At 41.1% G+C, this 13,643-nt stretch overlaps 1 protein-coding gene across 3 annotated transcripts in view; it reads left to right on the forward strand.

Annotated features, from left to right (window-relative positions):
- Positions 1-13,643, forward strand: part of bnc2 (basonuclin 2) — a 165,138-nt gene continuing 151,495 nt past the window's right edge. For 2 of the 3 annotated variants that reach the window (XM_044189966.1, XM_044189965.1), the window contains exon 1: positions 1-904. Coding sequence is in view for 2 of the 3 variants with exons in the window: in XM_044189965.1 (XP_044045900.1) it covers positions 902-904 (3 nt within the window). In the remaining variant the exon portion in view is untranslated. The remainder of the gene's footprint in view (positions 905-13,643) is intronic. The other variant, XM_044189969.1, reaches the window with a different exon arrangement.

Consider the following 13,643-nt stretch of genomic DNA (forward strand, 5'->3'; position numbering starts at 1 on the left):
ATTTATTTTGTATTATTTATTGCCTGTTTGGTTACATTTGATCGATTTTTTTTTTTTACAGGTGATAGACCTATTTATTGTTGAAAATACAGATTATTTTGACTATCTATCTGCAGTAAATACACACAGAGGGAAAAATACGACAGAATCCTTGCTGCTTTTCCACGAGCTGTAATGCGCGTCTCAGCCGATTTCTTATCTTGAGGCTGAGGCTTTCTGGCACATTTTTGTCGCACAAAGATGTGACTCTTCCTCCTGACACAACATCGTAAATCAACTCATCGGGCGCAGAAACTCTGTGGACCCACAGTCACTCGGGTTACAGTCACACACGGCGTGTAAAACACTGGTCTGAATTCACCCAACGTAACACAGCAGCCACCTTCTCCCCAGCCCGGACCGTCCGCAGCTCTCCTCGGCGCACTGCGCTGACTCTGCAGAAGGAAATCATCGGGGGAGTGTAGGAAGGCGGTTTTTTTGCGTTTTTCTCAAGGTAGGACAAGCAGTTACAACCCAGCTTCTGGTTGTCAGCAAGCCCCACTGTCTCCTTGACTTCTTCAGTTTACGGTTTGGGAAAAGAAGAGGGGACAGGGTGTCGTAGACGTGCGTTCCTCTCCGTGAGAACGACGCGTTTCCAAACGTCTTAACGCGCGTTTTTCTCAGAGCTGCCGCCCGGACACAGATATTCTCGGGATAAAAAGAGTGACTGTTGTCCCGTGTTGTACCTAAAACTGTCCTAAACGGCGATGATAAGTTTGTAAAAGGAACACCGACGTGAATCACCTCAGACAGCGTGAAGAGGAGAAAGTTCCCCACTTGAGGGCGAAATCAGACTTTTTTGAGGACGCCAACTTTGAAAAGTGCCAGGAGCCCCGGGGTCTGTCAGATACAACATGCAGCAATGGTAAATATGATTTTTCTGCGTCTGCTTACTTAAGTTATTAAGATGAAACACACCACTACTATAAATTATGGAATTGGTAACTTTTATTTTTACAACCTCTGTGCTGCTCTGTCATCTGAACTCATCAGAGCGGATACAAAGTTAGGCAAGTCTTTGTGAGTAAAGTTTTTTTTTTTTACAATTGAGTATTTCCCACACTTGTTTTTGATTCAAATGACTCATCTGCTTGATTTCTTCACATGCCTGCATTTAAACGAAAATTAATATCTGCTGCTTGTTTTGATCTGTTTCTTTTTCTTCTCTTCCTTCTTTGTCTTACAAAATCAATAGTCGCCTGATCATTGTAGCATTTGTGAGCCTATTAAGGCCATAATCAGAAATGAGACCGAGAATCTGTGACATCCGAAGTAAGTTAACAAAATATTACTTCACTTAATATCATTTTTGAGTTTTCGTCACGCCTTGAAAGTGTTATTCAATTCTCTGCTTCCCACAGACGAATTAAAAACTTTTACTTGTCGTCTTAGGGACAAATCGTTATCTCCAGCTACAGTGTAAAGAATTGTTTAATTGCTTTGTTAATTGTTTACATGATATTTATGTCATAAGCCACTTTAAACCACCTGTAGATTTGGGACTTCTTATTTACACACTCACTCAAACCAATGAATGCTATAATTCAATGCAATTCAGTGTAATGTCTTCAGATAGCAAACACATATAAACGGGGATGATAAAAACGTGTCATGGGTGTTTACTTAAATAAATGTGAGCAGACTTAATTTTATAGCTGACAGCAACATTTCTCAAGTTATTTTTCAGGCCTATAATCCCTCTGCTGAAAATTCTGCTTCACCACTTTGCAGAATCTCTTCTTCTAGTGCATACTATTTTATTTTTTCTACAACATTTTATTGATTTCTTGAAATATTCTCTGACCTTGTTTCAGTTGATTTTTGGTCTGTTTGTGCTAGTCTTTATCAGAATAGGTCTTATACAAAAAACAGACAAGTGTGCCTGATGTCAATGCAAACAAAAGCTTTAGGTAATTTAAATTGTTGCTTTTTAGAGTACTAGTTATTGGAGCAGAACAACCCTGTAATCTGACAGTGTCAGTGATTTTTGGCTAAATACACTTGCCTTAGTGCCTGTTTACGCATCCCTGTGCTACAGTACCTCTAAAAGAAAACTCAGGGAGCTCATGGCCAACCTGTGACAGTGAAACACAAGCAGAAGTACACAGAGGCATTTCATGTCAGTGTAAGACATTGCAGCGTGGACATATCTGAATGCTTCAGGAGACAGGGAAGAAGGAGGGAGAGGAGTAGAAAAGGAGAAACAGCGAGAGAGAGAGATTGAGATGAATGGCCTCACTTAAAAGCACCACAAAATTACCTTTACACTTTCATCAGCGAGATGTGGGTGAGATTAATGTCTAGCACAGTATTTTGGCCTGGTCTGTGTGTGTGTCAGGGATGTTTCATGAGCCTGAGCTGGTGCTGCAACTACAGTGAAGAATGCCAATTTACATTCCTGGAGTGTCATTTCATTACTTTTATCTCCATGCTGCTTTCTCCCTGCCAGACCAGTCAGGGATCTGTGAAATTCAAATTTCCTTAACCACATGTCACAGAAGTTAAAATGCTGGTATTCCTTTTTATCTGTATGTTTCTGTCTCTCTCTCGTGTGTCAGATAATTATACACTTATTACATTCTCAGAGTTATTGGCAGAGAATAAGTGTGTTGCTGCAGGAAAATACATAAACCACAAAAATATACAGTATATATTTTGAGAAAAACAACAAAAAAGGTTGCACAACAAAACTCTACATAAAATAATGGAGAAAATGTCGAGGTAAATGTCCTCGCTATGCACTGAGTAGATGCCTCGGTTCAGCTTCTAGCATTGCTACGTGAGGTTAAAGAAAAAGTTAAAGTTGTCAGCGAGGCTGCAGCTAGGTCGTGATTCCTCTGGGTCTGTGGGAATCAGAGAGGGGAGAGTGTGTGAGAGTGTGTGTGTGTGGGGTGGGAGCCACTGGTTAGTCGGTTCAATAATCTGCTGGACAGGTAGGCCTGTGACGCCCCCCTTAGAGAGGCTGCTAATGAAGAGAAAGGCTGCTTAGTGGTGCTCTGCTCTGACCCCACCAACCCTCCCTGTCCCCCCTGCTGGCTTCCTCTGATTACTGCTCACATCGAGAACTCTTTCCTCCTCTTCTCCCTCTACTCCATCCTCTCTATTTGCCCTGGTTTTCTCAGTTTCTTACTCCCTGCCTCTTTATTTGAAAAGAATGGGTGCTAAGTGTGTAAAGGATCTTTTGATAACCCATTTGGTACTGCTCTGAGTTCTTGACTCTTTTCATTTGTGTACTTATTTTCATATTTTATGTGATTAATTTAGGGAGATAATCACTACTTGACCTTCATGTTCCTACCCATTTTCTGTGCAACTTTAGTTATGAAGAGGCTGCACACGAATGTTAAGACGTGTACTTTCACTCGTGCTAATAGGTATAGATATTCAGCAAAGCTGAGAGAGCAGTTTTTATATTTCTCCCCCTCTCTAGATGATACACATAATGTTTCTGTGATGCCAACATCAAAGCAACATTCTTGCAGTTGTTTTTATTTATACAGTAGTGAGCCATTGCTGTACAGATATGGCTCTGCATTTCTCCATCTGTCCTCCCCCAATAATCTCTTGAGTGACTGATAGCATGTCTTGGCAGTTTCAGAAAAGGTAATATTTTGAAAGGGGGAGTGGGGTCATATACCTAGTGGTCACTTGAGATGAAAATCTTTGAACAAGACACTGTAACCTAAACTGCAGGCTTTAGCGACTAAACAGAGACACTTTGAAATGTTAAAACAAATTGGATCGCAGGACTCTTAATTTAATAAAGAGCACAGTGTGAGACATACTTGATTTAAAACAATATACATATAGTAGACATAATTACATTTTTTGTACCTCAGCACACAAAGTAAGAAACTAAATCTTCACACACTTACACTCATGAAAACTCTCCAATTTCCTCCAAATACATTATGAAATTTGGTCTGTGTTCCTGTGATTCTTAAGTTAAAAAAAGCAATAAATAGCAGAAGTTAATGAATAGGGTTTACAGCTGGTATGACATGGGCATTTACGATGTGTTTAGTCTTGTACTGTCACACTGATATCTCTAAGAGTTTTTAATCTGCTAAATGACAGTATGGTCTCAGTGGTGAGAAGGTAGATTACACTTGGACATGGCAAGTTAATCAGATTAAAATCAGGCTCAGTGCTACAAGCTGTGTTGAAACTGAAAGCTGATTCTTGTACTTACATGTGTAAAATTGTTTGTCGTTTTTTCCCCCCTACTGGCTTAATTTCACATGCTAATCCAAACACTATCATATTCCTTACGGAAGGAATCAGGAAAACTTTGGTCTTAGTACATGAACACACCCAGTGTGTGCAGAAGCCACACACTCCCTCAGTCTTTATTTGTTTAAAGTGAGAAATGAACACATTTTGCACAACTCAGCCTTTAGAAATACACCCCACATTTTTCTGTCTTCCTAAACACAGTCATGATTCTTACATTTTCAGCTGTAATTTGGGGGGGCCTTAATTGATTCTGTCCAGAACAAATTACCAGCAACTGTGTAAAATAAACACTTCAGTGTCACTGGGTGGCAACTGTCCGATCGGTAGGGAAATTACATTTCACTTGTAATCCATACGTTCCTCAGCAGGGCTAGAATATAATTCATTTCGACGCTATAGAAATACCAGAGACGCTGGACCTGTGTAACGAACAGGAGTATAGTTGTAACCAAATGGCTCAGTTGGGAGGTATAGGGTTATGTGGTATAATTTATATTTTATAGCTCCCTCCTGCACTGACTGCACTCCAGAATAAAGTTGTTCAATTTTGTTCCATGAACAGTGAGTGAGAAAATCTGGGATTTCACTTGTGATGGAAACTCCAGACACTACTTTGTTCCTTGCTTTCTTCTTGAATTTTTTATTTTCCTGTTGAGTCTCATTTCTTGCTTTCAGATAAAAAGACATTAAACTGCCGATGTTTCTATACATAGTGTATTATGTAGATGTTTGTTTGTATGACTGCATTTGTTTTTTGTGGGTGTGTGCATTAGTGGCCCATGCCCCAGTGACTCAAAAGGCATGGAAAGATCTCCTCAGGCCATACAGGGTGATTTGATTAAAAGAGAATCATTTGCCCTGAAGGTGTATTTTCTCTTCCCTCTAAAAAAGCTGGTGGAAGAAATCTGATATGACAAGATAAGTGGTGGCTCATGAAAAATTCCTGAGGACTGAGACATAGCACGTTGACTTTGGAATTATTGCCCTGAGTGTTTAGTTCTTTGCTAGTAACTGTGCCTGATAATGTTATTTTTACCTGAATAGCCTTTGAAATGATTCCTCAGGTTCTCAATCCAGATTTCTCTTGTTTAAAACCTGTTTATGTACTGTCCAAAGAGAGGACAAAGTATACTCCACACTTCATTCCAGACATTTTCTTTTTTGATAGCACACCAAAGTACTCTTTAATGGTATGGTACTACAAAGTGTTATTCCATACTGTTAAAAATAAAGATATTTTCAATGTTCCTGTTCAATAAGAAACATGTTTATGGTGGCTTGAGGGACCATAACAGTGGTTTTAAATGTTGTATTTTACACAGGCTTCTTAGCTTTAACGCATTCTATAGGCCATTTACTCTCATGGGGCAAGGCGCTGAATTTGCATGTACTTGTTCGGCCAATCAGGATAAGCCCAATAAGCCCAATGGTTGCAGATTGGCCATTGTACCACAGCCCAGTTTCCAACTGAAGTGAGATGATTACCTGCGATCAAGTATGGCCGTGTTTCCTGATGAAATGCTCCACTTCCTGCCCTTGTCTTACCTCGGCGGCAGGTGATACGTATCAGGTAGATGTTGAGGGCAATGATGTCTGCTTGGGAATAGGGCTTTGCAGGTTGCTCTCTGAACAGAGAAACAGTCCCAGTAGTTGGTCGATCACAGATGTCATCAGCCTCCCTAAGCCTCCATTCAGCTCTCTACTCCGAACTGACTCCAGTGTGTTGGATGGTTTCAGGCTGGCAATGTTGAAGGTCCGAGGAATCAGTGTGGCTAGACACAGGAGATGTTTGACAACAGGGTGTGTGGAAGGCCACTGATGAAACAGAGACTTATTGACTATGTGATGGCATTCTAATGTCTTTGATCAGGCTGGCTTGGTTACACTGCAGGTTCCTTGAAGGTCAACTCCACTCAGAGTATGTCTGCTTTGATGCCCCCCTTCACCTGGACTGTCAATAGAAGATGTATATGCGGCAGTCTTGTTTGCACCTTTTCCTTTTTTTCACATCTACTTGGAAACCATTTCAACTCTGTTCTCAGTTTTGGCACATCAGATGTTTAGGAGAAGGTGTGCCTTTGGGTTGCTCCACATTCCTCCCTGTAGCAGGCAGAAGTTAAGACATGGACATTTGTCTTGAACTAGACATGGGACCTTCTTTGTTCCAGGTGCTGAGTACCATACATGCTTTGTGCTCCTTCACCCTCCCAATCCTATTTCCGTGATCATCATAGGTGGTGTGGCAACCACTGGCCTTCCTGCGATTGCCTCAGAAAAGCAGCCATGGATGTTGTTGGCCTGCTTTTAGTGTAAGGCCTGTCAGGATCAGTTTGCATTACCTTGCCTTCTCCTTCCTACTGCAGCTGGTGCTTAAGGTCATAACTTTGTGTCCTTTTGATGTCATGGCAAAGAGTAAAGCATCTGGGTTTCCCCCTTTTAGCCATATAGTCCATTACAGAACAACTCCTGTGTGAAAGAGAGAAACAAAAGTTACACGTTGTAACTTAGTTCCTTGTGCACAGGTGGAACCCTCAAACCTTGTTAGCATGTGTCTCCTTGAGTTGATGACTTTCTGAATACTGAATACCATGGCCATTTAAACAGTCAGTACCAGGAAGTATTGGTGAGTCTGTCCTGAATGACAAAAGCATTACATGAAAATTTCATGATGCTACTTCACAGGAGTGATTTGACAAGCTTATAGAGCCCATTAGTGGACTCTACGTGTGCTCATAGAACAAGGGTCACAGCGTGTTAGCTTTATTTTATCCCAAACAAATATACATATATATATATATAGAGAGAGATATATATATATATATGCATATACTTGATGTACAATTTCCTAAAGCATACCATACATTTTTAGGTTGATTTTCTGCCTTTCGGTCAGCTTTTAGTCATTTCAGTATAATTTCAGAGGCTTCAAACTATCTTGGGATAAATTATCAATTACAGTGAACATTTTGTTGCCTATGTTATGTTACCATTGCTGATAACACAGTTGTTGCATACACTGTTTTGCTGCTGCAAGAAGATGCTTCAATGTGCTCCAGTACCAGAGATTTAAGTGTTGGGTGCACTTTCAGTCATACGTTGGTAGAAAATACTGTCAGGGTTAAGTGATTGAGCATGGGAACACTCCTGTGATTTCATAAATGTGTTACACTTTGCAAGGCTAGCTTGAATATTATAAACATAATATGGCATTGTGTACTTGATGGCATCTGTCTAATTTGACTTCCACAGAGACAAACCTTTTTTCAATGTGTGGATGGATAAAAATGAACAGATACTGTCCAATGAAGGCATTTCTAGAGCAGAAATTCAACACCAATGGGAGATTTGAGCCACTCTGCAAAATGTTCATGAAGGACTTTCTGGTATGTACTGTAGGTTATATGTTTATACAGTTACACTTTTGTTATTACATACTGTAATAGAGAGGGAAGAGGAAAGTCTTATTCCAGATGTAGAATCATAGTGTAATGAATCCAACCATTGTTAAACGTAATATGTTCAATTACAAAAAATTATTTTCTTGTAAAATGAATTACATTTTATAATGAATCTATATTAAAGATGTGTCAATTTAACAAATCTTTTGTTTGCCCTTTTCCAGGCTATACATAGCCACAGTCAGAAAGGCAGAAGACAGACACTTAATAAAGAAAATTTCTATCACTCAAGATGTATTCAAGTGCTCATTTACTGGGTTTGTTTCTGTTTGACACTTCTTGTGTTCTTAGGATGATTCACAGCCTTTCCCTGGTACATTTTAAAGTTGTATACATGTCGTGATGCCTTATCAAATACAAAAGGTAACAGCTGTTTTGTTGACAGGATTTTTGTTTGAGAACTATACAGTTAATAAATAATATTTAGATTTAATGTTTAAGCTATATGTTCTTTGTATTACTTACCTGCTTTTCAGCTTTTCAGACGCATCTGACGGAAGAGATACGCTCCTATTTTAATCGATACAGCTGTTGTTTTACTCACACTATATGTGCATAAATGCGACCCAGCCCGTGTTGGACTCTGAGTGCTACCAAAATGTGGGTGACATACACTCAATACTGTGCCTGAATGCATCTTTACATACAGTCTATGGTATAGACACAGACGCACGTGCTGCTCACGCTACAACTCCTATGTAGACACGGTGTAAGTTTGGGTAGCTGTATATGTAACAGTAGTTATTCTGCAAATGCTATTGTGCGGTTGTACAGTGTTAGGTCTTCCATAAGTAATGGTACTTTTTAACTACTGTGGTACAGTGATATGGTAATTTGGAAACTACCATGACAGTATAGCACATGGTACTGGGGTACAATGGAATGGCTGGGGAGAAAATGTGATCAAGCTATAGCACTGCTACACACTCACACCTGCATGTAACCAGCTGGCCTGTCTATTGCAGGATCAAAGAGCACAGGGCATTTTTTTCCTGGCCTACAGGTCTACCGGCCCACTATAAAAACTCCTGTTACTCTAAATAGCCATTCAACTGCTGATAGACAACATTAATTTACATGTTCATTAGAACGATAGCTAGAGCAGTAGGTTAGACTGTTGCCCCTTTTTTATTTTTATGAATGGTTTTTATTTGTCTAAATGTCCAGAGAATACAACCTCAACAATAAAGCAACAGTTTATTGAATATACAGTATTAAACAGATCTAGTGTATACAGGTCTGACTAGCAACCGAATTTAACTTACTTCCAAACATGTCACTTCCATTTGAGATCACAGTTTTGAGTATACTGTTATATAGAAATGCTGGTTCTGACCAGTTTTAAAATTCTTTCTTTTCCTGTGTGAATGCACTAGTCAGCTGTAAAACCCACACTTTCAGATTGGGAGATAATATTTGAGCATTGGGTAACATTAGTCTAGAGCAATAGTCACCTTGGTTTTTCAAGACTTTCACCGGGTTTTATCTGACAATGATTCTTATCTGAATATATTGATAATGTTTCAGGCACACGTGTAACCTTGTGGGCTGAATGTATAATCTAGTCTCTCTATTACCCAGTCGGAGTTTGGACTCTTTATCCTTGTATGAATTATGTCATTAATTTTCAATATTACTTTTTAAAAAATCAGTGAAGGATGTCAGTGCATCGTGTATCCATTCAATTATGCTGTGAATGTTTTCATGTATTCATGCGCCCAGTGGAATGTGTGCTTATATCAAAGAGACTCTCCTCCTGACAGCATCAGTTGTTTTAGAAAATACGTCCAAAGGACATTCGTTTATGTTCAAGTAACAAAGCCCTCTACCGGCTATAGTAATTATGAAAGCAAAGGAGAAAGTTGGGTGATGTTTTTAAAGAGCTGCATAGAGAGGAGGTCGTAGTGGATGGATGGGTCAACAAAATGTGGTATGTTGCCATGGGAGACTGCTGTTCGCTCCACATTTCCTACCGACAGTCAACATCGGTCTCTTTTAACCAAGAGAAACCCAAACCACGATGTAATACTAAGTGCCTATTTTAAACCAAACCAAGCTTTTTCCCTAACCCTAACCAAGTTTTGTTTGTGCCTAAACCTAACCAAATCTTAACCATACTGACAAGGCACTGACAAATGGTGTTGTCCTGCTGAGGCGTCAGATCAGAAATGTTGACATCAAAATAAGTTTTGGTAATGTAACCGTTGGGCAAACTTCATGCACTTACTGAGAGTCACGGAGGTCAGCCTTTTAAGCATTTTAAACAGTAGAAGCTATGTAGCTAACACACCTGCTACCAACCGCTCAAGACAGTGAGCGTTTGTTTACAATGGGTCTTGACCTCATGGTTTGGCAGGAACACATGGATTAGAACTGATTTGATACAATCTAATAGAAACTTCCTCCTTCAGCCTGATGCCACAGATTAAACTGGGCCGTGACATTTACATACTTTACTCCCTATCATTGTCTCAATCTATGTCACAATCTCCAAGGGATATGCATTTTATTTGATTATGCTGCATCTATTACTGTGTACATTACTGTACTGTGCCATGCAATACTCTACCACACACCTGGCTGACATGTTAGAAGCCCTACCCTGTGATTGTTGGTGACAAAGTTGTTATTTACGGTGATAATCATAGTAATTAAGCAGTCTAAGGATGACGGGATTTTGTGCGTTTGTTTGCGTCTTAGTTCACTTTTCCTGTTTGAGGGAAACTTAATGCTCATAAACTGTGTGTGAAGGGCACATCTGTATGTGTGTGTATGCCTGTGTGCATATGATTGCGTCTGTGTGTTTTCACATGCATTTGTGGCTGTGTGTGTTTTTGGAGCTGAGGGTTAATCTGCTGACAGGTAGTGTGTCAGGAGGGGGACAGTGGCGCTTTTGAGACATAAGAGACAAGTCTCAGAGAGAGGGAGAGAGAAAGAGGGCCTCTTTCATGTGACTCCGCATTCCACCAAGGCACAGGCAGAGAGAGGCACAAGACGAGACATGCGTCCCCCCTCGTCACTCCCTCTGCCTCCTCCCCGACTGCACCCGCTCCACCGCCCTCCCCTCCCCATCCAGCCTCCACCCCTCCCCTCTGCCAGTGACCTTAACATTTATCAAAGAACCCCATGCTGGAATTCCTCTTCAGCATCTGTGTCCTGGTGGGAGAGTCAGACAAGCACACAAACATGACATAAACACACATAAAAGTGCACACACACACACACACATGCACCCTGTCGCAGACCAATCTGTTTTGAATATTGTGGCGCTGTGGAGGGGCTGTCCTTGTTGTTCCCTGAGCTGAGCAGGCTGGCCTCGAGACACTCACACACAGAGACATGGACACATGGTTGCACACACATTCTCTCCTCCTTCTTGTTTCTTTATTGTACCTCCTGTCACTTTGTCCTATTCATTTAACCTTTCATTAGAGCCAGCAGACAGCCCTGTGTGTGTCTGCACAGCTTCAGGAACAATGCCAAAAAAGCCCCACTGTCACAGTTATTAGATTCCTCTGGCCCCCTTTTACCCAGGCAACTCAATATTGAGAGAGGGAGAGTGAAAGAGGGGAGGCAGGATGAGGGAGGAAGGGGGAAAAGAGAGGAAAAGGGGGCGCATGGTTGAAGCTGCCACCCAACTCCTATGGTGAAGGACCCTCTTGACCCGTCAAGGACATGTGCCACATGTTGACAGTAGACAGGTCTCAGACAGAACAAGGAAGGGAATGTTAGCCACAATGGAAAAGAGAGAGACAGAGAGAAGGAGAAGACAGGCATAGTGTGACGGTCTTGTGCTGTGGCAAGCAGCACCCTGGAGGAGTTAGACTGAAAACACAAACACTTTGTGGAGGAATTCTGTTTTTAATGGGCAGCCAGGAGGGGCAGTCCGGTCCCCATGGAAGGACAGACTAGCTCCCCATCCTTCTCCCTCCATTCTTCCTTCTCTGTCTGTTGCTCTGACTGTCTCTCTATCTCCTCTCTCCTTCTCCTTGCACACTGAGCCACGTGAAGAGAATCATCGTTTTATGACCCCTGTTATTAAGTGTGTGTATGTGTTGAGCTCTAAATTGACTATCAAAAATAATTTGCTCCTATGCATTTTGAATGAAGATAAAGGAATACATCCCAGGTTATTTGATTAATTTCACAATTTCAAAAGCCATTATGTAATTTACATATTCAGAAGGCCGGGTAATACAGATGAAGAATGTTTCCTGGGAAAGAAAAAGCAAAAAGCCGTATACATGCTATAGACTCTAGATTTTTCCATTCCATTGTGAGAATATTTAAAAGCACTACATGCTTACACTTTCGCACAGTTAAATAAAATGGTAAAAAATCGTGCGCTTGGTATCCAATAGCGACACAGCGCAGAAAATTGGGTATTGTTAATCTTCTGCCAGCATCCTACACAGTGAATCACTGTTTCTATTGACTGATCAAGTGAATGCACAGGGCAAAGTTGAAGAGGTTGCACTGAAACAGGAAACATGCTTGAATCAGTCTTACGGGCCTAGATTTAAGTGAATGGGAGAAGGAGCAAATATTTCTACAAGTATAATGTGACAATAATCAACTGAAATAAGTGGGTTTTGTATCCATGAAAATCTATTTCATTGACAGAAAAGAAGCAAGACGAATAACCTGGATGAGATCACATCCTGAATCCCATCTGTGGTTAGGTTTAGGCAGCAAAAACACTTTGGTTAAGGTTAGGAAAGATCATGGTTTTGGTTAAATATTAATAAATACATTATGTCACTGCAGACTTTTTCGGTATTAAACCAAGACCATGATCTTTCTGTAACCTTAACCAAGTGCTACAAGTGTCTAAACATAACCACTAAAAAGTTCAATAATGCTGTAGTCACTACAAGTGGATATTGTACTGCAAGATCGCATATTTTGGCTCATATGTTCAGTATCAACATTTTTGCAACTTGCCAGATTTGCATTTCCTTCAAAAAATATTTGCTGTTGCAAATTAGTTGTATATAAATGTAATTTCTAGGAGACAGGGTTGGAATAACAGAAATGTATAAGGTTTCTAGAGCACTGTAATTTTTATTTTGCCTGGTTTAAGTAATACCTGGTAATATCTCCCATCTCAAGGCCATCAAATCCACAAATTCTCCACAAATGCACCAAAGTACGGCCATTTCAGGTTCATGGTTAAAATTCGTATGTGTTATCTGAACACGGTAAAGAAACGCCTTTGGATCTGCTTTGATGAAGGCTGTGCTGCCTCTCTGGTAACTCTCAGGAGAGCCCAGTGCAGTCCAGTGAAGCTCGATAAAGCTGTGTTTAGGTCAGTCCAGCCCAGTCAGCAGACAGTGGACAGTGATGCTCCTCCAGTAATACATTAGCTGAAATGAATCAAGGCCTGGAGTGGAAAGGCATTGGTCACTCTAGTGGTGGTGGGGGGGCAATGAATCGCTCACCTGTCATTAGAGATTGAGCCAGTGTGCGCGCACACACATGAATACACACACACACACACACACACACACTTTCCCTGCCCTGAAGACGGAGGGCCAGTAACGGAGCAACAGTCTGAACCCTGAGCATCAGGAAGCAGTCTTGATGAAGTCCATCTCTCACTTCTGTCACCCCTCTGCTCCGGACCCTCCCTCTCTCCCCCCTCTGAGGCCACCGTTCGCTCTGTGTGACTGACTCTTTATTATCCTCATCCCGTCACTTAGTTAGAGCGGTGACCAGCAGTCTGTCTCTTTTCTGTCCTCTCTGTCATCCCCTTTTCCGCCCTCTCCTTCTGCCTTGAGGCTGTCGATCCACCTGTCTGCCCAGCATCTCTCCAGTTCTCTGATTGGACTCTCTCTTTCCTCTCTCAGGGCTACAATTGATGGTGGTGTTATTGTGTCCAGTTCTCTGGCCCTAAAGCTGTTCCATCAG

This window comes from Siniperca chuatsi, linkage group LG3 (assembly GCF_020085105.1).
Source record: "Siniperca chuatsi isolate FFG_IHB_CAS linkage group LG3, ASM2008510v1, whole genome shotgun sequence".
Taxonomy (NCBI): Eukaryota; Metazoa; Chordata; class Actinopteri; order Centrarchiformes; family Sinipercidae; genus Siniperca; species Siniperca chuatsi.